This window comes from Pelodiscus sinensis, chromosome 29 (genome assembly GCF_049634645.1).
Source record: "Pelodiscus sinensis isolate JC-2024 chromosome 29, ASM4963464v1, whole genome shotgun sequence".
NCBI lineage: Eukaryota > Metazoa > Chordata > Testudines > Trionychidae > Pelodiscus > Pelodiscus sinensis.
Genome location: NC_134739.1, coordinates 893334 through 919567, shown reverse-complemented (window position 1 = coordinate 919567; position 26234 = coordinate 893334). Strand labels below are relative to the sequence as shown.

The window sequence follows — 26234 nt, the reverse complement described above, 5'->3', positions numbered from 1 at the left end:
ATGTAAGTGGAGGTAGAGAGAGACAGTGATCATTTTAAGGCTTCGTTTAGGAGCGCTCATAATATTATAAGCTGATTGCTATGGTGCTAAGGGGGAGGATAGCTCAGTGGTTTGAGCATCGGACAGCTAAACCCAGGATTGAGAGTTCAATCCTTGAGGGGGCCATTTAGGGATTTGGGGCAAATCTGTCAGGGATGGTACTTGATCCTGCCATGAAGGCAGGGGACTGGACTCAATGACCTTTCAAGGTCCCTTCCAGTTCTATGAGATAGGTATATCTCCATATATTATATCCCTGTTTTGGCCAGGACAGCCCCTTTAAGTTCTGTGCCAGCCACCCCACTTTTTTTCTTCAAGGTTTGATAAGTTGGCAAGAACAAATGGGATAAATGGCCACTTTTGTCAAAAAAGCAAAGTGTGGTGAGGAGAAACATGTGGGGAGAAAGCAGAGATGACAGCCCTCTGCAGGGGTGGAGTCAGACGGGGGGGGGGGGCAGGAGGGAAGGAGCAGCATTCCAGCATGTACCCCCTGCAGGGTTCCAGCTAAGGACAACAGCCTCATATGGGGGAGTGGACAAGGAACCTTGGGTGAGTGGCTGGGGGGAGCATGGTCACCCTAATCATACAGTTTTGACTAACATTTTGCTTTGCAGGAAGATGTAACCAAGCCTGCAGAGACATTCATGTAGGTGATCATAGTAACAAAAATAATTCAAATGGGAGGAGCCACAGAAATAATCACTATAGGAAGCTATTCTTTATTTTTATTACTGTTCTGCAAAGCAACTAAGGTTCCATTGTGCTAGGCACTGAACAAGACAGCCCATGCCAATAACAGCTAAGTGTAAAATGAGGCAACAGGTGGATACAGACAGATGGGGAGCACAAGAAAGCAATGAAAATACTGATCAGCACAGTACGGAGTAAACACCGTTCACCACCTGCCTAACCACCATCAAGTTTTTGTAACTCTCAAATGAGGAGAGGCTTAAGGATGGATTTAAAAGAAGGAGGAGGATACAATTCCTTGCAAGAGGAACAGCATGAGAGAAAGTGTGAAAGTGCTTGTTGGAAAGTACCAAATGAGAAATCCAGATGGACATATTTTGCAGAATAGAGGAAGTATCTGACATCTCAATGAACTTATATAAAGGGAAGAAGGGAATAGGGATATTAAATATTGGTTAATTGAATAGTCGCTAACCTCATGAAGTCTTATCAGTTACTCGACTATTCTATAGCCCCCAGGGGTGGGGCTGGCAGCTCCAGCCCCACTCCCGAATTGCCCCCTGCCACTCCATACTGCTGCCTCTGCTACTTCAGGCAGCCCAGCTCCCTGCACCCTGGGCTACTGACCCCACCAGGGTCCTGGACCTACTGGGCACCCCGCTGCGTTGTACCTAGCAGCCCAGATGCAGCATCAGCCCTCCACTGGGACTCTCTTGGTCCTGGAACATCCATGGTCCTACTGTATGTCCAGAGGTTCAACCTGTATGTGCCCCCCATTTTCTAGCTGTATGTGCCCCCCAGTTTTTCCAGGAAGCCTTTGACAAGGTCCCTCACCAAAGGCTCTTAAGTAAGTTGTTACGGAATAAGAGGGAAGGTCCTCTCATGGACTGATCATACAATCACAGAACACTAGAACTGGAACGGACCTCAAGAAAATCAAGTCCAGTCCCCTGCTCTCACGACAGGACCCATACCATCTCTAAGACCATCCCAGACAGGTGTCTATCTAACCTACCCTTGAATATCTCCAGAGATGAAGATTCCACAACCTCCCTAGGCAACTTACTCCAGTGTGTAACCACCCTGACAGGTAGGAACTTTTTCATAATGTCCAACCTAAACCTCCCTCGCTGCAGTTTAAGCCCATTGTTTCTTGTCCTATCCTCAGAGGCCAAGGAGAACCATTTCCCCCTCCTCCCTGTGACATTAGATACCTGAAAAACCGCTATCATGTCCCCTCAGTCTTCTCCTTTCCAAATTAAACAAGCCCAATTCTTTCACCCTTCCTTCATAGATCATATTCTCTAGAACATGTTCTTTAATAATTCTTGTTGCTCTTCTCTGAACCGTCTCCAAATTCTCCACATCTTTCCTGAAATGTGGTGCCCAGAACTGGATACAATACAGTACTCCAATTGAGGCCTAATCCGCGCAGAGTAGAGCGGAAGAATGACTTCTCATGTTAAAAGGTAACTGATTAAAAGACAGGAAAAAAGAGTAGGAATAAATGGTAAGTTTTCGAAGTGGAGAAAGGTAACTAGTGGGGTCCCCCCCAAGGTCATTACTGGGACCAATCCTATTCAACTTATTTATAAATGATCTAGAGAAAGGGGTAAACAGTGAGGTGGCAACATTTGCCAATGAGACCAAACTGCTCAAGACAGTTAAGACTAAAGCAGACTGTGAAGAGCTTCAAAAAGATCTCAAAAGAAGTGACTGGGAAACTAAATGGCAAAAGAAATTTAATGTTGATAAATGTAAAGTAATGCATATTTGAAAAAAATCCCAACTATACATACAATATGATGGGGACTAATTTTGCTACAACTACTCAAGAGAGACATCTTGGAGTCATAGTGGATAGTTCTCTGAAAACATCCAGTGTGCAGCGACAGTCAAAAAAGCAAATAGAATGTTAGGAATCATTTAAAAAGGGCTAGAGAACAAGACAGAAAATATTTTAGTGCCTCTATATAAAACTATGGTACGCCCACACCTTGAATACTGCATACAGATATGATCGCCTCATCTCAAAAAAGATATATTGGCATTGGAAAAGGTTCAGAAAAGGGCAACAAAAATGATGAGGGGTTTGGAACAGGTCCCATGTGAAGCGAGATTAAAAAGACTTGCACTTCTCAGCTTAGAAAGGAGGAGACTAAGGGGGGATATGATAGAGGTCTATAAAATCATGACTGGTGTAGAAAAAGTGAACAAAAAATGTTATTTACTCATTGCTACAATATAAGAATTAGAGGGTCACTAAATTAAATCAATAGGCAGCAGGTTTAAAAAAAAGTTTTTCTTCATTCAGCACACAGTCAATCTGTGGAACTCCTTGCCAGAGGAGGTGGTAAAGGCTAGGACTTTAAGAGGATTCAGAGAAAAACTAGATAGATTAATGGAGGTTAGGTCCATCAATGGTGTCCCTAGCCTCTTTCTCTGGAGGTGGTTGACAGCGGAGGGATCACGTGAGCATTCCCTGTCATGTTCCCTCTCTCCGGGGCATCTGGTATTGGCCACTGTCAGCAGACAGGATACTGGGCTGGACCGCTGGTCTGACCCAGTATGGCCGTTCTTATGTACACAATTACAGACTGCGATCAAGTCACCCATTAATCTTCTCAGGAGTTTAGTCATAAAGCATATTTTCTAATCCCTTAATTATTCTTCATGTCTCTTCTCTGAAAGCTTTTTAATTTACAGTTCCAAAGGGATGTTGACAAACACTGCAACTAGACCATATTCCATCAATGATCACACCACTGCCAAATACAGAGGTAAAAACTCTCTGCTCCTATTCGAGATTCCCCTTATGCATCCAAGGATTGAATTAACCTATTCAGCCACTGCCAGACATGGGAGCTCGCATTCATCTATTTATCTGCAGTGCCACAACCCCCAAATCTTATTCAGAGTTATGCTTTCCTAGGACAGAGTCTCCCATCTTATAAAAGTATGGCCTCAGAGAGGATGTGAAGGACAGACAAGGAATAGGGCAAATGAGATTCCAAGTTTATACAGATTTCCAACTCTGGTTGAATTTAAAAAGATAAAGCAGAAGAAATGAGTCTTAAAGGATGCACACGGGAAGGTAATCTAGCACAAATTAACTCTGAAATTACAGTAATATTTTTCTGCATGGGATTTCTCTCTCATGTCTCACTAAGTTTACGGAAGAGTCACTCCCTAATTTGTTGCTAGCTGTCTACTATTTAATTTTGTTCACTGCTCTCTCTTGAAAGTATCCATCACATACATGGCTATGCATTAGTTAGGATGTCACTACCAGCTTGAGATGAGATTCAAAATTTCTCTTTAAGGGATAATTTTGTATCTAGCATATTACATCACACAACTTCCTCACGTGACAAGCATTAGAACACTTCATTAATCACCACCTCACTCACGCTACTATAAACAAACTATTGCAAAATGTTATGCTAAGAAAAGGAGATATTCATGAAATGGAGAGGCAAAACAGATGTGTGAAAGATTCTGTGAGGTTACAGTTAAGCTAAGCTTGCATTCAGACAAATTTTACTTTAAACATCTTTGTCTAAAGATTTGTTCATGTGGATTTTGCTCAAAGCCCTCCTGTCACATCAGTTTCCAAAAACTAAGCTAAAATACACTTAAGAAAATTGAAAAGTCAGACCTACATACTCCTATTTCTTACTTGTCCGGTAGATACTTCCTATTTAAATAAGATTTATGCCCCTTTCCACTAGCACAGATTCAAGTGGAACCTGCCCAAGCTCAGAAGCTTCATTGTGACTGACTGGAAGGGGTTTTCATTCCATTCAGTCCAAATGCTGACAACAAGACAGCTCTTCCAAAACTAAATTACTCTAAGGAAGCCAAGAGACACTGATAAGACTTAAAGCTCATGACCCAATACAACTGTTAAGACTCTAAGATGCAACAGGACTTCTCGTCGTTTTTAAAGGCACAAACTAACATGGCTACCCCTCAGACTGTTTGAGTAAAGAGGAGGGCCAAAGAGTGGCAGCATGCCTCTCCAGGAGGCAGAGATACCTGTAACACCACCTCTCTCAAACAAAATCTAAAGTCTGAAGATCCAGACTCCATCATTATATGAGCAACACACTATTCCACATTGCAAGCAAACACTGAAATCAGTGTTTCCTGTAAGCAGGGTGCTTGTGCAGCCACTCAGCAGAAATTCAAATGCTGCTCAGCTAATTAGAAGAGTGCTCACAGATCAGTTTTGTGCTTCTATTGGTCAACATAATCATAGAATACCAAGACTTGAAGGGACCTCCAGAGGTCATCAAGTCCAGTCCCCTGCCCTCATTTCAGGACCAAATACTGTCTAGACCATCCCTGATAGACATTTATCTAACCTACTCTTAAATATCTCCAGAGATGGGGATTCTACAACCTCCCTGGGCAATTTATTCCTATGTTTAACTACCCTAACAGTTAGGAACCTTTTCCTAATGTCCAACCTAAAACTCTCCTGCTGCAGTTTAAACCCATTGCTTCTTGTTCTATCCTCAAAGGCCAAGATGAACAAGTTTTCTCCCTCCTCCTTATGACACCCTTTTAGATACCTGAAAATGGCTCTCATTTCCCCCCCCCCCCCGTCTTCTTTTCTAAACAAAACAAACCCAATTCTTTCAGCCTTCCTTCATAGGTCATGTTCTCTAGACCAGTGGTCCCCAACCTTTAGAGGCTCCCAGGCTCCCAGGGGGCGGGGCCACTCGTGCATCCGGGGGCACGCCAGGGGACGGGGATGCCCTTGCACCCGGTGCCGGCCTGTGCCCCAGGGCCGGGGTTGGGGCCATCCAAGCGCCTTGTGCCGCGGGCCCAGGGCTGGCGCAAAGCGCCTGGGGCCGGCCCAGGCTGTCAGCGGGCACGCACAAATACCCCGGCGGGCACCATGGCGCCCGCAGGCACCACGCTGGGGACCACTGCTCTAGACCTTTAATCATTCTTGTTGCTCTTCTCTGGACCCTCTCCAATTTCTCCACATATTTCTTGAAATGCGGTGCCCAGAAGTGGACACAACACTCCAACTGAGGCCTAACCAGCGCAGAGTAGCGGAAGAATGACTTCTCATGTCTTGCTCACAACACACCTGCTAATGCATTCCAGAATCATGTTTGCTTTTTTTGCAACAGCATCACACTGCTGACTCATATTCAGCTTGTGGTCCACTATAATCCCTAGATCCCTTACTGCTGTTGTCCTTCCTAGACAGTCGCTTCCCATTCTGTATGTGTGAAACTGATTGTTCCTTCCTAAGTGGAGCACTTTACACGTTTGCACATCTTTTGGTGCACATACAAAAGATTAGAGGGGAAGAGCCCTTTATTCAGCACTGGTGAGGCCACATCTGTAGCACTGCATCCAACTCTGGGCTCCCCATTACAGAAAGGATGTGGATGCACCAAAGAAAGTGCATATATGACTGGAGCATATGACTTACGAGAGGCTGAGGATGTGGGCTTATTTAGTCTACAGCAGAGAAAAGTGAGGGGGGATTTGATAGCCTGTAACTACCTGAATCGGGGGGGGGGGGGATCAAAGAGGATAGAGAGAGGCTGTTCTCAGTAGTGATGGATGTCAGAATGAGGAGCAAAGGTCTCAAGTTGCAGCGAGGCAAATCTAGGTTGGATATTAGGAAAAACTATTTCCCTTAGGAGGGTGTGAAGCACCAGGATGGGTTCCCTAGGGAGGGGGTGGAATCTCAATCCCTAGAGGTTTTTAAGTTCCAACTTGACAAAGCTGATTTAGTTGGGATTGGTCCGGCTTTGGGCAGGGGGCTGGACTCAATGACTCCTGAGGTCTCTTCCAACTCTATGATCCTGTAATAAGATTGATTCAAATCCCACCTACAATTAGAATAGTCCAGCGGTTCTCAAACTGTGGATTGGGACCCCAAAGTGGATTACGGACCCTTTTTAATGGGGTCACCAAGGCTGGGGTTAGACTTCCTAGCTGACACCTGATCCATACCACCCAGGGCCAAAAGCTAGGAAATTCTGAGGACATCAAGTGAGGGAACAGTAGTGCAGTTCTTCATATCTGATCCATGTCTCCAACAGTATTTACAGGACATCATAGTCAACCTCTGGAAACCATGCTTATTCCTTCCTTTCAGGATGGCCAACTATGGAATGCAGGCATCTTCTAAACCTGGTATCTCAAACAGGCCTCTGGAGGGCTGCATGTGGCCAGATCGAAATTTTTTGTGGCCCGCCACTACGTTTTTATAAAACAGAGTGCGGCCCACTGGCCACTCGGCGCATGTGGCCAAGTGCAGATCACAGACATCCGGCCGGCCACTCTGCGCACAGCACCACAGTGACTGCTCACTGCCAGCCGGGCCACTCTGCACAGGCATCAAGTACCTGCTCACAGCTAGTCACTATGCTCATGCTGCCCCAATGCCTGTGGAAGAAATGTGTGGCAGTGACTCCGGGACCCAGGCGTTAAGTGAGGGCAGGGGTGGCTGGGAGTGCCTGGCTCTAGGGGAGGTGGGAGGCATTAGGTTGGGGGGGGGGCTAGTTCTGGGGGAGGGATGAGGCATTGGGTTAGATCAGGGGAGCTCTGAGGGAACACAGGAGGATTGGGTTAGAACAGGGGTATAGAAGTGCCTGGTTCTAGAGGAGAGGGATATTTTGTTAACATTTTGTTATTTATCTATTTATTCCCAAATAAAAATCACAAAATGTATATTAATTTTAGATCAATAAATATTTCAATTTTTTGCAACTGCATGATTATTATATGTTTATGCAAAATCTCAAACTTACAAAGTATCTGAAATTTTCACAGAAGGCTGTTCTATTTGATTAACCACTATACTTGTTTTTATTGTTTTGATTTCAACAAAACAAGATATGTATCATAAAAAATTAAAAAGTACCTTAAATTTATATTTAAATTAAAAATTTTTATATGGGCAAACAACAATTTTACACATGAAATTATTGTATTATATTAAAACAAGTCCTGAAATAATATAAAATATAACTAAAACAAACTATTATAATAAATAATTATGACTTTCTGATAGCTTTCAGGGCTACCAAAGAAAATTTACTTCTATCAGTTTTTGCTTGTGCAGCTCTCAGTAGGCTTCGAGTTTGACATGTCTTTTCTAAATCCTTCATTCTTATAGCTTTTTGAATAAAAAAATACTTCAACAGGGAGATTATGTCAGATAGACCAAAAGTTTGAAACCTTTTTCATTTGCAGACCCCTACAAAATTTTTGAATAGAGGCGTGGATGCCTTCGGAAATCTTGTCTTGCAGACTCCCATGGAGTCACAGAACACAGGTTGAAAACTGCTGTTCTATGGTAATGAAAATCATTAGTGTACCCCTTAATCTCCAGACCACAGATTGAAAGCCACTGTGATTAACCCTACATAGTCTGAGTTCCTCAGATCCAAAACAGCCTAGCTACAGAGAGCATCAGTTTAAGGTACTCTGGACCAATGTGAAAACATCCTTGGCCTCAGTCTTCAACACTTCATCCAGGAAAAGAAGCAAGAGTTTGTTTTCATTGGAGACAGGCACAAACAATATAGCGTCTATACAGAGCACCTCCTTGAGTGGGCTCATCGGTTAATCATGTAAACGACTATAAGTTCACATCCCTAAAGTAAGCCAGCATAGATAACATACGAGTCTAATTAACTGATTGTGGTTTATGTTGACAAGGAAGCAGTGCTACAAATTCTCCACTACTTGGGAGTTTCGTAAGGGGTGGTGGCTTCATGCCCAGGTCATGTGCGTGCTTCACTCCCAGAATCAACATTAATTGCTATTTTGCTGATCATTTCTGCAGTGAATGAAACACGCCAGATAGGAATCGAGAGTTGCTGCAAGGAGACATGCAAGGAAGAGGGAGAGAAAAAGGAAAAGAGAATAAGGAAGAAAATGTGACCATAAAGATATGTAAACCATCCCTAAAAGTTTATATACTACATAACGAACAGGTTCTCTCACTTGATTTTTCTGGGACTCTCCCAGTGATATCACCACTAGATGATCACTGTGGATTGAGGGACTATCTAGTCCTAAATGTAAAACCAGGTCCACAGGGCTTAAACAGAGAATTTGGGCCCTCTACACAAAAAGATTGACACTCATGCATGGTCAAATATAAAAAAAGTCATCAGGATGGCAGGTCCAAGCAATCTAGCCAACCCAATTAAGTTTCTAAAATACACTATTAAAACTATCAACTAAAAATCAGCAAGGCACAAAGCTGAAGAAAAGAACCAAAAAAACAGGCAAAGTAGCAGTCCTTTATATACTCTTTCACCAGTGTTTAGGTTTGTAGAATGGGAATTTACAGCCTATATTCCCTACAAGGAAATATTTAAAAGGTAGAACTGTATTACAGATACGTCATCAAGCAACGGGAAACACCCTATGCAAACACAGGCATGTTTGGGAACTCAAGTACATGACTGGGAGCAACAAATGTAAATTAGCACTCTGTCAACAGCACCATACCCCCACTCCCAGACATTTTATTAGGAATCTTCCACTTCTCCAAAGCTGATGAATGCTATCCAGGGTAACCAATAAGCCTGGGTTCATCGGTTAATCCTAATGACTACATTCGTGCACCCCACGGGGGGGGGAGGAGGTCAGTGCTGGTGAAGAGTCAGCTTAAGCTAGCACCTCCCACATGCCAGCACCCATGAAGCCACCTTCCTCCCCTGCCTCACACAGCTGCCTCTGACAGAGAGGCAGCAGCAGCACAGAGTGTGAGGGGGGCAGATGGGAGCCAGTACACATAGGTAGCTGGCTTTCAAGCCAGCTCCCTGTGCATACCGGCTCCCATGGAGTCACCTCCAGAGGCAGCAGCAAAGGAGTGGCAGGGGGGACAGGCAGGAGCTGCTGTTCACAGGGAGCTGTATTAAAAACCGGCTTCCCCCAAGCACTGGCTCCCGCCTGGCCCCCTTCATGTAAATATGCAGCCACTGAAAAAATCAGCAGTTACATGTTCACAAAAATAAACATTTGCTAGCATCCCTAATCCACAGGTGATTGGTGAAGATGCACACGAGGGATGAGGGGGCGGGGCCCAGGTCTCAGCATCCGCAGCAGTGGCCCAGTCCCCCCCCCCACACACACTGGTGGTGGCAGCGGGGGGAAGCTGAGTAACATGACTCCACTCTCTAGCTGCATCGCCCCACGTGACGCACTGGCAGCCACATTGCTCTGCTTACCCCAGCGGTCAGTGGGCCCAACCCTGCTGCAGGACCAGCCTCCCGCCCCCGGTCCTCTGGCCATCCAGATGCTCGGGCTCCTTGCCCTCCTGCTTGTGTTGAGGAAGTCTGAGGGGCCATGTGCTCTCCCCCTCCGTGTCACCAATGATACTATCACAGTGAGACAGGAGAGGCATCCATTACTTTCTTTCTGACCAACAAGAAAATAGTAGCCCATTACAACAAGACTGTCAGTCCCAGGATATTAGTCACAAGGTGCGTGAAGGAGTATCTGCAGCCATGGGTAGCCCGTGACCCAGCCGCTAGAGGACACTAGCCCCCCGGAGGACAAAAGCCCTTCCCCTTTGTGCCCGATGTGCCACTCTTGTCCCTCCCCTTTTGCCCCCTCCTCTGTAGGAGCTTGGAGGATGCACACATTCCCGCAGCCCCCACCCCCAGTGCTGAGCAATGTGGCCGCAGTGTCCCCCAGCCTCCTAGACTCAGTGCTCTGGCCGTCCACTCTCCCAGCTGGCACAGCCGCAGTACCTCCAGCCTGATGCCCAGACAGCACAGCCACAGTGCCACCAGTGCTGGATGGTGTAGTCCAAGAGATGGGTGGATAGTGCAGCCCCATCAGCAGCAGCCCCATGTCTCTGTGGGAGGCAGGCCAGCCAGCCTGGGCCGAGCACCAGGAACAGCAGAGGGGGGTCTGGTATCACACCAGGCTGTTCTGAGAGGCACACCGCCCCTATCCCTGTGATACCTGCTATCCATGACTGCAGTCATAGGACAAGATGTTACAAATCATTGTAAATAAGCCATAAATTCAGGGTCTCTGTTTAGTCCATATTTTCTGGTATCTAGCAAAGCAATGAACTTAAGCTCCTAGCTTATTTCTTGAAATGGTTGTGCAGGTAGAAGTGCAGCACTCTATCTTGAATAGTCCAATACAGCCTAAACTATAGTAACCAGAAGCGAACATTCCGTAGTTGGTGGGTGGCTTAAGTGAAATTACTATTTCAATACCTAATTGAGAGATATCCACATCACAAAAAAAGTCATGCACTGGAAACCAATTGGCTCACAAAAGAAGAAGTGAAATGATATGGTATCTAACGTAATTCCTAAAAACAGTCCACCGGTCAGATAAAGCACATGGGCAAGCATATACTGCAGCTATCCATGCTAGCAACAAGTTGTATATATCCAGCTAACCCACGTATTTAAAAGCTGAACAGGGCGACTAAACCTGTGGTTCTCAACTAGTGGTCCATGAACCACTGGTGATCCATGGAGATTTTTTTGGTGGTCCACAGGAACATTGTCCAAAGTCACATGGCATGAGCAGGTGCCACCATTAGGCTGTTTTACGCCGCATTCACAAGCACGCGGCGCGTCATCCATAGCATCACCTTGGAGGCAACCACGTTGTGTTGCCAGTAACTTCCATCTGAGGCTCTGAGCGTCAATGTAGCTGCCACCATCGTGCTGACCAGTTGCTGTGTCGTTCGTCCTGTGCTACATGTACTGTTTTACAGGTGTGGTGTAGTTTGTTAATAATGGCAATGACAGGAAGAAACGTCAAGCACAAGTATTCGAAGGACTACATCAAATTCAGCTTCACTTGTCAAGAAAAAGAAGGCGTGGATTTGCCACAATGTGTTATTTGTTTCAAAGTCTTGGGGAATGACTCACTGAAGCCAGCTAAGTTGAAACTCCATCTAGAAAAGTGTCACCCCAACTTGTTGCAAAAGGATGAAGATTATTCTTAGTGGCAGTTATCAGGTCTGAAATGGCAGCGCCTTGACTCAACAAGTGCATTCTACAATAAGACAAGCAATGCAGTGTGTGCTTCCTACATTGATTGTTGCATACAAAGTTGCACAGACCAAGAAGCCTCTTATCACTGTAGAGCAACTTGTGCTCCCCTGTGCAAAAGAGACGGTGTGGCTTGTTCTTGGTGAGGAAGCAGCAAGGAAGCTGAACGGTATATCTGTCTCTACCAACACAGTATCGAGACGGATAAATGATATATCACAGAACATCAGTGAACAAGTTGTGGATGAAATAAAGAAGTTTCTATTGTTTGCCATACAATTGGATGAATCGACCGATGTCGCATTGTGTTCTCAGCTATTGGTGTTCGCACGATACATGGTTGAGGGAGACCTTAAAAGACGAGTTTCTTATTTGTAAGGCTCTTGATACCACCACAAAGGTTCAGGATGTGATGGAAATTGTTAACAATTTCTTTGAAGTACATGGTCTGGATTGGGTAAATCTTGTGGATGTTACCACTGATGGTGCACCTGCCATGCTGGGCTCAAGATCAGACTTCCAAGCGCTGGTGAAACAGCGCGCTCCAATGGTAACCGGAGTTCATTGCTTCATTCATAGGGAAGCTTTGGCATCAAAAACATTGCCTGATCAAATGAATGCAGTTTTCAAAGGGTTGGTGATTCACCACTTTCACCTCAAATCATCAGTTCTGAACACCAGACTGTTCAAAAGATTTTGCCTGGATATGGGTTCTGACTTTGATGTGTTGCTGTTTTTCACTTCTGTATGGTGGTTGTCAGCAGGGAACGTACTCAGAGTTTTTCAATTGAGACAGGAGTTAGATTTATTTCTCCAGGCTCAAGGGAAAGAGGAATCCCGAAATGTGCTGACGCAGTCAAATTTAGAACTTGCGTATCTTGTCGATATTTTTGGAATCTTGAACCAACTACATCTTCAGCTGCAAGGGAAAGGTGCAAATCTGTTCTCTCACCAAAGCATCATCAAGGCTTTTCTTGACAAATTGGAACTGGATCGGAAGAGTCGAAGGCAATAATTTGGTTCAATTTCCATATGTGGATGCCATGCTCAGGGAAAAGGAAGCCATTCGGACGCAAATTCTCGATCACTTATGGAAACTATGAGATGAATTCCAACTATGCTTTCCGGAAGTGGACAGGACAAAGGATGGATTATCTTTCATCAGGAATCCATTTACAACAGATGTTAATAGTATTCCAGAGGATCGATCCACAGGAGGAATTCTTGGATCTGAAAAATGATTTTGTGGCTCAAGACATGTACCAGCAGTCTACCATAGAGAAATTTTGGGCCAGCGTGACCGGGAGTTACCCAAATCTGTCAGCACACGCAGTCAGATTTCTTTTGCCATTTGCATCAATTCTCATGAGAGAGACTGGATTTTCTTGTTTTTTGCATATTAAGTCCAAACAGAGGAATCGGCTTGCAGTGGAAAGCGATATTCGTTGTGCATTATCAAGTACCACTCCAAACACTGAAAAGCTTGTCAGAGAGAAGAGAATCCAAGAATGTGTTAGTAAAATAAATTTCAAACCAAAATGTTCGTTGTCTGCTCTTTTCTATCAGATCTCAAAAAGGAGGTGGTCCACGAAAATTTTTTGATTGGCCTGGTGTTCCATGGACTGAAACGAGTTCAGAACCACTGAACTAAACCATTTGTCTTTCTACCACTGAAGATATCCCTTGGGAGATGTTGTTGTAGGCACTGAAGCTGATATGGTTTCCACTCCACCCACATCTGGCTTTTCTGGGAACTAAATTGAACACAACCTGCCTGTGTTAACCAATGACCCTGAACAAAAATAGTCCTGGAGAAGCCAGAATTACGGCACAAAGTGGACCCAGTCCAAGTATGAGTTCTAAAGAAACCCACAATTTCAAATTAGTATGAGTGTAACCAGACGGAATGGAAAAAATATTCCCAGTTTGAGGTAAACACATGCCACAAGCACAGACAAATCCAATGGCATCTAAACCTTCTGCAAAGCCTTCAAGGAGCTACACATAGCAACTTTCAAAGCCAAACATAAAACCATAAGAACTTAGAGCTGATCATACCATACTTAGCTATTTGGCTATTGATCTCACTGCTAGACAAATCACACAAAGGATAAGAGCAAGAGAAGAATCTATCAGTTCTTCGATTAAGACAAAGGATATTTATAGGACGAAAGGAAAAAGTCTGTTTAGTAGTGCATAAAATATACAAACTAAATATTTAACACATTTTCTCTATGCTAAGTATTCCCTAAATTAGTGTTTGTATCTGATCGTATTCGATTCAGACCACAAAATACTTTGAGATACTTTTGTAATTTTTATAATATTTTACTTGTTTTGTACATTAAAAATAGACAAAATGGGTGTTCTTCAAAATCAGCAGGAATCTGTTAGGGTACGTCTAGACTACATGCCTCTGGCAACAGAGGCATGTAGATTAGGCTACCCGGCATAGGAAAATGAAGCGGCGATTTAAATAATCGCCGCTTCATTTAAATTTACATGGCTGCCGCGCTGAGCCGGTCAGCTGTTTGTCGGCTCAGCGCGGTAGTCTGGATGTTCCGTGGTCGACATCAAAGGCATTTGTCGACCTCCCAGGTATGCCTCCTGGGATGTCGCCAGAGGCATGTAGTCTAGACGTACCCTTAATATTACATACAGAAAACTTCATAAAACTTGTAGATTGCAAACTCAAACACTCAAAAGTTATGGAATGCCAGATTTAAGGCTGCTTGGGCAGTATTAACTCTACCTCCACATGCATCCATCCACTTAAAGAGAGATGAAGTGCCTATTGGTTTGGATTACATGTTTTATAGTCTTGTAAGTTCAAAAAACACATACATAATAGATCAAGCTATTATTTAGCCTCATATGGTCCAGAAGAGACCATCATGATCATCTGCCTGACCTGTACATTGCAAGCCATAGAACTCCACTCACCCACTCCTGAAATAGACCCATAACATCTGGATGGATTACTGAAGTGCTCAATTAATAATTTACAGACTTCATGTTAAAGAGAATCCAGAATATACAGTAATTTAAAGCTGCAAATGACGCATGCCCCATGCTGCAGAGGAAGGCAAAAAAGCCAGGTCTACACTACAAACTTAGATTAACAGAAGCCGCCTCATGTCATGTCATGCATGCATCTACACTATGCCTGCCATCAACCTAACTCATCTGTAACATCAAATTCATTACTCCACCTCTGTGACAGTTGTAGCACTTCATTTGATGTCGATGGAGCAACAGAGAGGCAGTGTAGATGCAGAGTTGTGCAAGTCAACCCACTGGCCTCCAAGTGTCCCACAATTCTCTGCTATGACTGCTCTGGAGATTGTTTTCAACTCCACTGTATAGCAGCCAAATACACAGGAAACAGCCCCTTTCCTGTAAAAGCCCCAGGAGTTTTGGAATTCCCATTTCCTGTTTGATCAGCAGAGTTCATCAGGCCAGCTGATAATAGCAACTCAATGACCCAGACGTACTCCAGTCTCGAGTACACAGGAAGTTTGGATTTTATTGGTCTGCAAGGAGCATAGTCTGGATCAGGCACAACTCGATCCAGACAAAAAAAATGCAGGCATCTACAAAAAGATCAAGCAGGGCATAGCCGAGACAGGCTACACCAGGGACATACAACAGTACTGCATGAAAATCAAACAATTTCATGCGGGGAAGCAAACAATCATTTTGGTTCTGCACTACAGACATGCCACTTCTACAATGAGTTGCATGGGATTATCAGCAGCAACTCCATCAATAGCTCCCCAAACAGGGCATGGATACCTCCCAGGAGTCTGAGTCCCAGGCCATCTCAGGCAACAAGAGAAGAATGGGAGGCAGGAAATCCATTCCCCTCAAGATCCAGGGGCTATTTTTAACCCCAGAGCAGCTCAGTCAGTTGCAGGACAGCTTGGCAGCCAAGCATGCTTCGAGGAAAGACACCTCTGGTAATAGTGATAGAAATGTAGCCGTGTTAGTCTGGGGGTAGCTGAAGCAAAATGCAGGACAATGTAGCACTTTAAAGACTAACAAGATGGTTTATTAGATGATGAGCTTTCGTGGGCCAGACCCACTTCCTCAGATCAAATAGTGGAAGAAAATAGTCACAACCATATATACCAAAGGATACAATTAAAAAAATGAACACATATGAAAAGGACAAATCACATTTCAGAACAGGAGGGGGATGCGGGGGGGGGGGGGGGGGAAGGAAGGTAAGTGTCTGTGAATTGATTATATTAGAGGTGGGGAGAGTGGGATGTCTGTGAGCTAATGGTATTAGAGGTGATAATTGGGGAAGCTATCTTGGTAATGGGTAAGATAGTTTGAGTATTTGTTCATTCCTTCTCGGAGAGTGTCGAATTTTAACATAAATGACAGTTCAGAGGATTCCCTTTCAAGGGCAGATGTAAAAGGTCTTTGTAGCAGAATGCAGGTGGTTAAGTCATTGAGAGAGTGTCCCCTTTGTGGTTAAAATGGCAAGAAACTGTTTTTTCTTTGTGATCTTGTCTGATATCTGTTTTGTGGGCATTAATCCTTTGGCGAAGTGTCTGAGATGTTTGTCCAATGTACATAGCAGACGGACACTTTCGGCAGGAAATCCATTTGTCCACATATTCATTCTGCTGATACCATTATTGGACCTAACCAAGTGAGTTATAAGACCAAGAACACATATTCCTGCGCATCCAGAAATATAATTTATGCTATCATGTGCCGAAAGTGTCCGTCTGCTATGTACATTGGACAAACATCTCAAAGGTTTCTGGGGAAAGCTGCCTTATTTTTTCCCACCACAGTAGGACACTTTCACACAGCTCTCTAGTATTAACTCAGCTGGCGGCATTGTGATGTACAGAATAGTAGCATAAGAACAAGGTGGGTACCTAGATGCTTGCAGCATCTGCTCCCTTTCAGCCTGTCACCCTCAGGAGATTGATATCACGTAGGGTACATGATGTAGGTCTCATTAAAAGAGCTTGTCCCGCAAATAATACAAGATGTGATCCACCGCTCATGGCGATTTTCAGGTCCCTCTACCATGGTTTCCCTAACATGCTGGTGGTTTGGACAGCAGGTTTTGGTGTTTACCTCAGAATCTGCAATACCACCAGCAGCATTATGGTAAGGGAGGAGTAGGCTTCTTGTATTCGGTCATGGCTGCAAACACCCTCCTCCTCCTGAAGCCACTTTGGACTGGACTTGGGGAGACAACGCTGGTGCCCAGTCTACAAGCAGCATACAATGACCATCACCCATTCTGCTGGGCCATTCTCACCATGGCTAGAACAGCAAACTTGTTCAATGAATGGACAGGGATTCTGATTATTTTCTGGCTTTTTTTACTGGACCCCAGATATGCAGAGACAATCGATGCCTTGTGTTTTGTATGCCTTACAGTGGAAAGCTTGACCTTCGGCACATCCACACTAATGGAGAGATTAGAAGATTGAAAAAAGGCTGAATGATAACACATTCACTGAGATAAGGAATGCCTCAGGTACAGGTGCTAGCGAACTCAAGAGTCTGGAGGGTTTCATAATCTGAAAACTGGACATGGAGAGCATCCCAGAAGTACAAGCATAACATGCAGGATAATATGCGGTGAATTATGAAGGACCAGACAGACATGTTGGTGTCTGGTTGAATGTCAAGAAAATAGCTTACTAGACTCCCTCTGCAGCCTCTATAGAGCAGCCCACAAATATTACCCTATTTCCAACATTTCAAGAAGTGTGGGGGGGGGGGGGGAATACACAGTATCCCATCCAATCCATACTACAAAAAGGTACTAAAACAAAAGGGGGCCATTCACAAAACCTCTGATGCAAGACTTCTGTGCTTTCAGACAAGCTGACTTGGCTTCTCCCCTCCCAATTTAATGATACCTTCTGCCTCAAGTTAAACTATATTCTTGTTCTTTCCGTTTCAGTTCTTTCAGTTTCTTTTAAGAATGAAATGTTCTGTTTATTCCATGCAGGAGGTATTGGAGGTGGGGGGAGGTACAGGGAAACTGCTGCAACAGAGAAGATAGTATGAGAAGGCACAATGCAAATAAGTGGCACACCTTACTGTGGCTCATTATGGAAACAGGTTTACAAAGCCTCTCACAGATACAGTACTCCTCGCTGGGCTCATCTTATTGTCCTGGTATTAGTAATGTTAACCAGTAAGCAGGAAGTTTACTGGTATGCTTACTGGTTACCCAGCCCTTGCCAGTTAACACCAGTGACAGCTGGCCATGATGGGCGCAAAGGGCTGGGTGGTAGGCCCCCAGTAATGGTGAAGCTAGTGGCAGGACCACATGGCTGCTGCGGGGCCAAGGAGTAGGACCTATGTCACGTTGTTGGGTTTTAATGTGAGTAGGCAGATCATTGTTGCACCAGCTAGTGTGTGTTTGCCCCAAATTTGGTGCAAAGTGGGCCATGTGAGATGTCAAATAAAAGCTTAAGGTATTTGTTCTATATTAAATAAGATAGAGGCTAGTATGACAACATGCATTGCAAATGCACAGTGAAAACATTTAAGATGAAACTTATCAAAATATTGAAAGGCCTAAATGACCAATCGGCCTGATCCACTGTTCATTTCTATTTGCTGACACCAACTGTAACCTACCTTCTTCTAAGAGGAAGGGCATAATCAAGTTTGGTATAGACTGGGATTAACTATTTTGTACTTCACCAGTAGTAACTAAAACTACTGGTATTGAACCAAACAGTAAAATGGTGTAGTAGTCAGAGCACTGAACTGGGAGAAGATCTGGGTTTCTACCTCTCACTCTGCTACTAACCTTTTCCTTGATCTTCAGCAAATCCCTTCACCTCTCCTCCTTTGTGAAGCACTTTGAAACACTATTATTTAACCACCTTTATTTTGTCTTTTGGCCTCTTATTGACTTTAAATTCTATTTCTCCAGACTGCACTTTAAGGAACAGAGTTCAGATCTCAAGAACTGCAAGAAATTATCTTAAACAAAATTACTTAACCTCCCTGTTTTATATAAAGTTTCTCAGAGATAATGTATAAAAGATGATCATGATTCATACAGAATGGTTGGAAGGCCAAACTCAAACCTGATACAGGCAGTCCCCGGGTTACATGGACCCAACTTACATCAGATCCCTACTTACAAACAGGGTGAGGCAACCCCGCACTAGATGCTTCCCCCCAGCAGACCAGGGAGACGCAAAGCTAGCACACACTTCCCCCCCCCCCCTCCCCCAGCAGACTAGGGAGACGCGGAGTGGCTTTTCTCAGCAGACACCTCAGCTTGAGAATAAAAGGACTGAGGGAAGTGAGGTGTGGGAGAATAAAACTGAGCTCTGGAGAAATGTTTGGCTACAGTTTCTCCTACAATATGTACCAGTTCCGACTTACATACAAATTCAACTTAAGAACAAACCTACAGTCCCTATCTTGTACGTAACCCGGGGACTGCCTGTATTTCCTATCTTTTGAGGGCTGAATTTTGCAATTAAAGCTATTTTAGTGTAGTTTGCATATTTTAAAAAAACTAAAATTTTATAAGTAAAAAATGAATGTTGTGTGTCATGTAGCCACATCTTCAGGTGTTCATAAGGTTGGAACTCTGAACCTTCAGCATAACATCACAGACAGTTACCACTTGTATGCCAGCACTTACTATGTTAGCTGGCAGAGCAGAAGACTTAGTGCAAGATGGTGGGTGCATAAGTTGCACTACCATGTCCCAAGATCCAGAAGAGAGATCTAAGGTGGCCCTGTGAATCTCTGGAACTTGTTGGTGAGATGACAACCAGGACAGAAGCAAACCTCACTCAAATTCATGGAAAGGAGTAAGGTGCATTCCCACCCCAAAGCTGTCTCTGTCTAGACTAGGGATGTGAAAGGTTAACCAGTAATTAACACCTTTAATGGATGATGCTTACCAATTCTGGTTAACCAGTGAGAGCTGAAGCAGCTCCTCACCCGGCGGGCGCAGGCAGCGCGCTGCTCTAGCTCCAGTCAGCGTGCTGCTCTAGCTGCGCAGGGACCGCAGTTCATAGCCCCAACACCTGGATCAGCCCATCAGCAGCAGCCCTGGGTGCTTCACAGGCAGGGGTTGCTCCAGCCAGGCTGGAGTGGCCTCCCACCCCCTTCCTCTTTAATCAGTTAAGGGATTAAACATCATGTTTAAGGTGTTAACCAAACAAACAGGATTTAACATCCCTACTCTAGACTCCATTATGTTTAGAAGGTGCAACAAATCTGAAATGTCTCCCAATATCCCCCTAGCTGCAGAGATGAGTTCTAACTTCACAAAGTCTCTTCCTGACTTTCACAGAGGGTCTTTGCAACACTGCTCCTCCCACAGTCTCATTTTGGGTGCTCCTCTACTCCAACACATCCAGTGGTTCTGCAGATAATTTAATTCTGCTACTGCTTAGGATGCTGACACTGATCGAGTATGCTGTTGCCAGCAGGATTCTTAACAGCTTTATTAACAAAGGCCCTGTCAACTCATTCTGCAGCTGCCGGAGGAGAGCTGTGAGCAGCCACAAATGTGAGTTGAACACCAGAGAAGAGACAACTTTAGTTTGACACTGACCCACGGAAACCCAGTGGGGCGCAACTCTTGGAGCACTGGCTTCGGAGTCAGGAATTTCCTTAATGGTGGCTTTGACAGTGTCCTGCTGGGACTAGGGGCGAGTCCTAGTCGCTTCCCACCGGGATTCCTGCCCCTGCGGACCGGGGCGCGCTCTGCCTGCGCACGGGGAGCAGCGAGCGGGCTGCGTTTGCAAAGCGAAAGCGAAGCGCTCTGAAGTCGCGTGCGGGGGAGGGGGGGGGCAGACTCGCTCCCCAGGCTCGCGGACCCGGGGCGGGGCGGGGCGGGCCGGCAGCTCGGACACCTGCACGCGGGGCCCGGCGGGGGGGGGCGCGTCCCGGGGCGGGCACTGACAGGCAGATGCTGAGGGCGGGAGACTCACGGGCCGCCCCCCCAAGGCCCCCACACAGCGCCCCCCCGGCTACTGACCCCCCCCGGCTACTGACCCCCCCCGGCCCCCACACAGCGCCCCCCCGGCTACTGACCCCCCCGGCCCCCACACAGCGCCCCCCCCGGCTACTGACCCCCCCCGGCCCCCACACAGCGCCCCCCCCGGCTACTGACCCCCCCGGCCCCCACACAGCGCCCCCCCCCGGCTACTGACCCCCCCCGGCCCCCACACAGCGCCCCCCCGGCTACTGACCCCCCCGGCCCCCACACAGCGCCCCCCCGGCTACTGACCCCCCCGGCCCCCACACAGCGCCCCCCCCCGGCTACTGACCCCCCCGGCCCCCACACAGCGCCCCCCCCGGCTACTGACCCCCCGGCTACTGACCCCCCCGGCCCCCACACAGCGCCCCCCCCGGCTACTGACCCCCCCGGCCCCCACACAGCGCCCCCCCCCGGCTACTGACCCCCCCCGGCCCCCACACAGCGCCCCCCCGGCTACTGACCCCCCCCGGCCCCCACACAGCACCCCCCGCGGCTACTGACCCCCCCGGCTACTGACCCCCCCCGGCCCCCACACAGCGCCCCCCGCGGCTACTGACCCCCCCCCCAGCCCCCACACGGCGGCCCCCCCGGCTACTGACCCCCCCGGCTACTGGCCCCCCCCGGCCCCCACACAGCGCCCCCCCGACTACTGACCCCCCCGGCTACTGGCCCCCCCCGGCCCCCACACAGCGCCCCCCCCCGGCTACTGACCCCCCCCGGCCCCCACACAGCGCCCCCCCGACTACTGACCCCCCCGGGCCCCACACAGCGCCCCCCCCGGCTACTGACCCCCCCAGCACCAGTCCCCCACCCCCACACAGCGGCGTCCCGGGGCGGGCGCTGAGGCCGGGACCCCCCCGGGCCCCCCCCTACCGCAGCCGCAGGTTGGCCATGAAGTCGGGCATGGAGACCGAGTCCAGCAGCACGAAGTCCGCCTTGCCGAACTCCAGGCTCTCCTGCTCCGCCATGGCGCCGCGCGATCCTTGCCGCCGCCCCGCCTCACCTGGGGCGCGCGGAGCCCGCCAGGAGCGGGCGGGGCCTGCCCGGGGTGGAGCGGCGCGCGCCCCGCCCCTCGCGCGCCACGCCCCGCCCCGCCGGTCCGCCACGGCCCCGCAGCGCCCCCTGCAGGCTGCGGCTCCCGCGCTCCCCGGCCTGGGCCCCAGCGCCCCTCACGGGGTCCCCCATCCCAGCGCCCACAGTGCTGGGGGGACCCATACTCAGGACCCCACAGTAGGGTGCTAGATCCCACAGCCCACAGGGGACCCCAGCACCCTGCATTGGGAAACTGGATCCCTCAGCCCCAGGAGAACCCCATTCCAGAGCCCCACATCAGAGAGCTGAATCCTACAGTCCGTGAATAAGGAAAAGTTATTTACTTGTTCCCAAAACATAAGAGCTAGGGGTCAGCAAATGAAATTAATAGGTAGCAGGTTTAAAACCAAAGGAAGTTTTTCTTCACTCAGTGTACAGTCAACCTGTGGAACTCCTTGCCAGAGGAGGTTGTGAAGACCAGGACTTTAATAGGGTTTAAAAAAGAGCTAGGTAAATTCACAGAGATTAGGTCCATCAATGGCTATTAGCCAGGATGGATAGCAATGGTGTCCCTAGCCTGTTTGTCAGAGGCTGGAAATGGGCAACAGGAGTGGGCTCATTTGATGATTCCCTGTTCTGTTCACTCCCTCTGGGGCATCTGGCATTGGCTACTGTCAGAAGATGGGATACTGGGCTAGATGGACCTTTGGTCTGACCCAGTGCTGCTGTTCTTATGTACTTATGTGAATCCCGGTGACTCAGAGGACCCCCACCTCCAACATACTTTGGAGACATGTCCAGAAATTCTAAGAAGCCAGCAAAGACTTGTTTACCTATTGATTTTAGCATGACTGCTCATGAAAACTTTGGAGGTGGCTGAGTTAGTCTGTACAGGAAAAAACAACAAATGGTCTGGCAGCACTTTATAGACTAACAAAATGTGTAGATGGGATCATGAGCTTTCATGGGCACAGCCCACTTCTTCAGTCACCTGAAGAAGTGGGCTGTGCCCACAAAAGCTCATGATCCCATCGACCTGTTTTGTTAGTCTATAAAGTGCTACCAGACCATTTGTTGTTTTTTACTCATGAAAAGTTAAACGTGTGTAAATCTGATATTGGAGCTACCATCTCTTTAATTGAAATCAGGGTCTTTAGGCTGGCATGAAATCTGCAGGTGAAGCCAATGAGCCAATAAGACAAGCTATGCTATCTCATTGGTCTCTGTAGAGGTATCTGTTCCATTATAAGCAGTGCAGTGCCCTGGCAAGGGCTAGGAGTGCCTTTAGTAGTACTAGTTCTACTTTTTTTAAAAAAAACCAGTGCTGGGCCTGTCAGGTAAGGCATGGTAGTTATACAAAATGTCCTGTTTGCAATTGTGTTATAATTTTTATCTGTAGGATGAGTGCTTTCCCAGAGCCTACCTAGTAATGTGACTTGCTATTTGTTGTCTTTCTAAAGATCTGAAACTCTGGGGGGGGGAGGTGTACCTTTTTAACTACTAGGTCTATGTGGAAGTGTAAACCTGTATAAAAAGGCTCCACAAAGAGCTCAGTCAACTGTGCTGTCCCAGCTGCCCACTTGTCACTTTGCTGGCAGGATTGAGGGGGCCTTGAGTCTGTCAATAAGCTTGTAAATGCCCTTCTTCCTCTTTGTGATCTTTAACACAACAGCTGAGATGCAGCTTCCTCCTGTTCCCTGCCCAAGGAAGCCAAACTGTGCCTGGGGAGATGCTCTGGCTGTCAGGCTCTACAGTAGTAAAAGGAAGGTGGGTTACTCCACCTACATATATAAAGTCCTAAAGCAAGTAAGTCCTGATTCTACTTGTGCTACAGTAAGTGCTTAAAGCAAAATGTTGCCTTGGTGCTTAGTGTGATAATTCAAACAGTCCCTCCCACTTTAGCTGCTCAGTGTTCTTGGCAAGCATGGCTGGCCTATGTTAGGCACTAGTGGTTACAGCTGTGTGACTGAGACCTGCTCGGAGCAGGGTAACAGTATTTTTGACCTCTCCTTTAACAAGCTGCAGGAGCTTTCTCTGTACCAGGGCTCCAATGCCACTTATGATTGTCTTTGCATTGCTGCAGTGTAAGGAAGGTTTTGGCTAGGATCCTGATAATATGACCTGTTATGGTTACTTAGCCTCTAAGACATGCTTCCTAAGCAGCAGGCAGCTGGAGAAATGTAGGAGTGACTGTCATATTTGCCTGGCTGTGTTAATTGTCCTACCCATAATACACCAGAGTCCCTCCTTCTGGGGAGCACAAAGCCATTACCAGCTACTTGTGCTGCTGCTTTCCCTTAAAAGACTGTAACCCTTGTGTCTAAAACATGTCAGTGGCCTGTGTCTGGATATGATGTTGCTGCTTACTTCCAGGGGCACCCAACCAATGCTGGGAGGTGGGGAGCACAGCATCTTGCTCAGTCTTTGTAATGTGACAGGAGATCTGGGTACACCGCTGTGAGGGTCCAATCAGGGCAAATTGTTTAGAACCAGGGCTACTTACAGAGGACCCTAGTCCGGGGCTGTAAGGCACCAAACCAGACACACCCAGCACTTCAGCTGCTACCCTGGCCAACAAGAAGCCTCACAAGCAAATCCCCCCAGTGTTTCATGTGCCCCACCTAACAAGTGAGAGGTTATAATGTGCTTAAAAGAAGCACCTAGGCTCTCTTTCAGGGGGATAAGGCAACATGCTGAATTTATTAAACATACCTAGATCGATCAATACTTACTACATGCATGATACATTACACTCATGCTCTCATACAAGCACAAACTATCTTGTTGTTACCAAAAGTTGCTCTCCCTAACTGCACGGGCCAGGTGAGTTAGATGGGGGAGGGCTGGAGCTGGGCTTCTGCCAATCAGGATCAATGCTCCCATGTTGAAAACACACAAACCCAGGGTCCCTCTGCAATATGCCTCTCATTTATCCCTCTGAAGCAGCCTTAAAGGCAAGGTGATGACTAATTGGCTGCATGAAAGTTCTTCCAAGGGCAGGTACTTGTTGCTTGACTCCCAAGGTGTCTCTGTCCAGTCTTCTTAATGAGATCACTTTACAGGTATTGTCTTAGATCTGGCTCCCAGACCTTCTCCACCCTTGCAACTGCTGCTGGAGGTGCTCACCTTCCATTCTCCATTCACACCTCATTCATTTCAACAGGACAATCAAGGGAACGGGAGAGCTAAAGACATTTTTCTTACAAGATTTATATATAAAAAGGAAAGTTTCCCTTAATACAAAGTTATAGGAGAAATGTTAGATTCCATGAGAACTCTTAACAAAGATATATCTAAAAGGACAAGATATGAGAGAATATTATAGGGGTTTAGCCACAATAACCCACCTCCCTTCAGAAACCCCAGCACTTCCTGTGCCCTATCTTACACAGGTGAGAGGTTATAACCCATCTTACCAACTCTGAACAGGTTCTCCTGGTTACAAAGGACCAGCCATAGTCCCAGGTCAACTTATACCTTAGGTCTTGCCCAAAAGAGCCTGCTGGGCCAATCCTCTAGAATCTAAAGGTTTTTAATAAAAAAGAGAAGGTTGTGAGTAGGGTTGTTAAAGCATGTTACATACTTCAGTCACCAAGCTCATGATGCAGGCTGTTAGCAGAGATGGAACAAATTGCCAGCTTGAATGTCTCTAGTGTACATCCTGAGTTGGGATGGGTCAACGCTCCTTCCTGCCTTTGTCCATAGCCAAGGTGTTTCTGAAGTCAGAGCAGGAGTGAAGCCCAAAATGGAGGCACCCCAGTATTCTTATAACCTTGCCCATGTGAAGGGAAATCCATTGTTCTCCTGAGATGCTGCCTCAAATGGAGCTGATTCATCATGTCTTTTTCAGGCAAGGAGACCTGGGGTACCAGATGTGCCCTCCTTAGGCAAGGGATCATTGTGTGCTCCTCAGGTGTAAATGGGCAACACTTAAGAGCCATTGTCCATGCAGCATTCACTGGGCTGCCACCCCTCACAGTAGGGCTGTGTCTAAACTGGTGCGATCTTGTGCAAAAACTTGCTGCCTGGCTATGCTGGCTGCATGTTCTTGTGCAAGTAAACTGACATTCTAACGTATGAAATCAGGGCTGCTTGCACCAGAACTCTGACATTCCTGCTCAGGAATAAGCCCTTTTGTGCAACTCTTCTTGCGTAGGAGGCCTGTGTAGACAGGCAACATGAATTTCTTGCACAAGAAAGCCCTATGGTTAAAATGGTCATCAGAGCTTTCTTGCTCAAGAGAGCATCTACACTGGCAAGGATGCTTTTGTGCAAGAGCATCCTTGCCAGTGTAGACTTTCCTGTGCAACTACTTTAATGCAAGAACTCTTGTGCTAAAGAGGTTTTGTGCAAGATCACACCAATGTAGATGTAGCCTAGGTGGGGTGACACCTACCACTTAAGAGCCTTTGGTGAGGGACCCTGTCAAAGGCTTCCTGGAAATC

General features: G+C 46.7%; 1 protein-coding gene and 1 long non-coding RNA gene across 4 annotated transcripts in view; one reads left to right on the top strand and one right to left on the bottom strand.

The window, feature by feature from the left end:
• MYO1D (myosin ID) overlaps window positions 1-21798 on the bottom strand; it is a 301918-nt gene extending 280120 nt beyond the window's left edge. For 2 of the 3 annotated variants that reach the window (XM_075911435.1, XM_075911436.1), the window contains exon 1: window positions 21631-21798. In XM_075911435.1, the coding sequence (XP_075767550.1) occupies window positions 21631-21725 (95 nt within the window). In that variant the 5' untranslated portion in view covers window positions 21726-21798. The remainder of the gene's footprint in view (window positions 1-21630) is intronic. The other variant, XM_075911434.1, reaches the window with a different exon arrangement.
• A 1203-nt stretch (window positions 21799-23001) lies between these two features.
• Window positions 23002-23570, top strand: LOC142821003 (uncharacterized). Its single transcript, XR_012898051.1, has 2 exons — window positions 23002-23126; window positions 23462-23570. It is a non-coding gene; the product is annotated as an uncharacterized LOC142821003 (long non-coding RNA).
• The last annotated feature ends 2664 nt before the right edge of the window (window positions 23571-26234 follow it).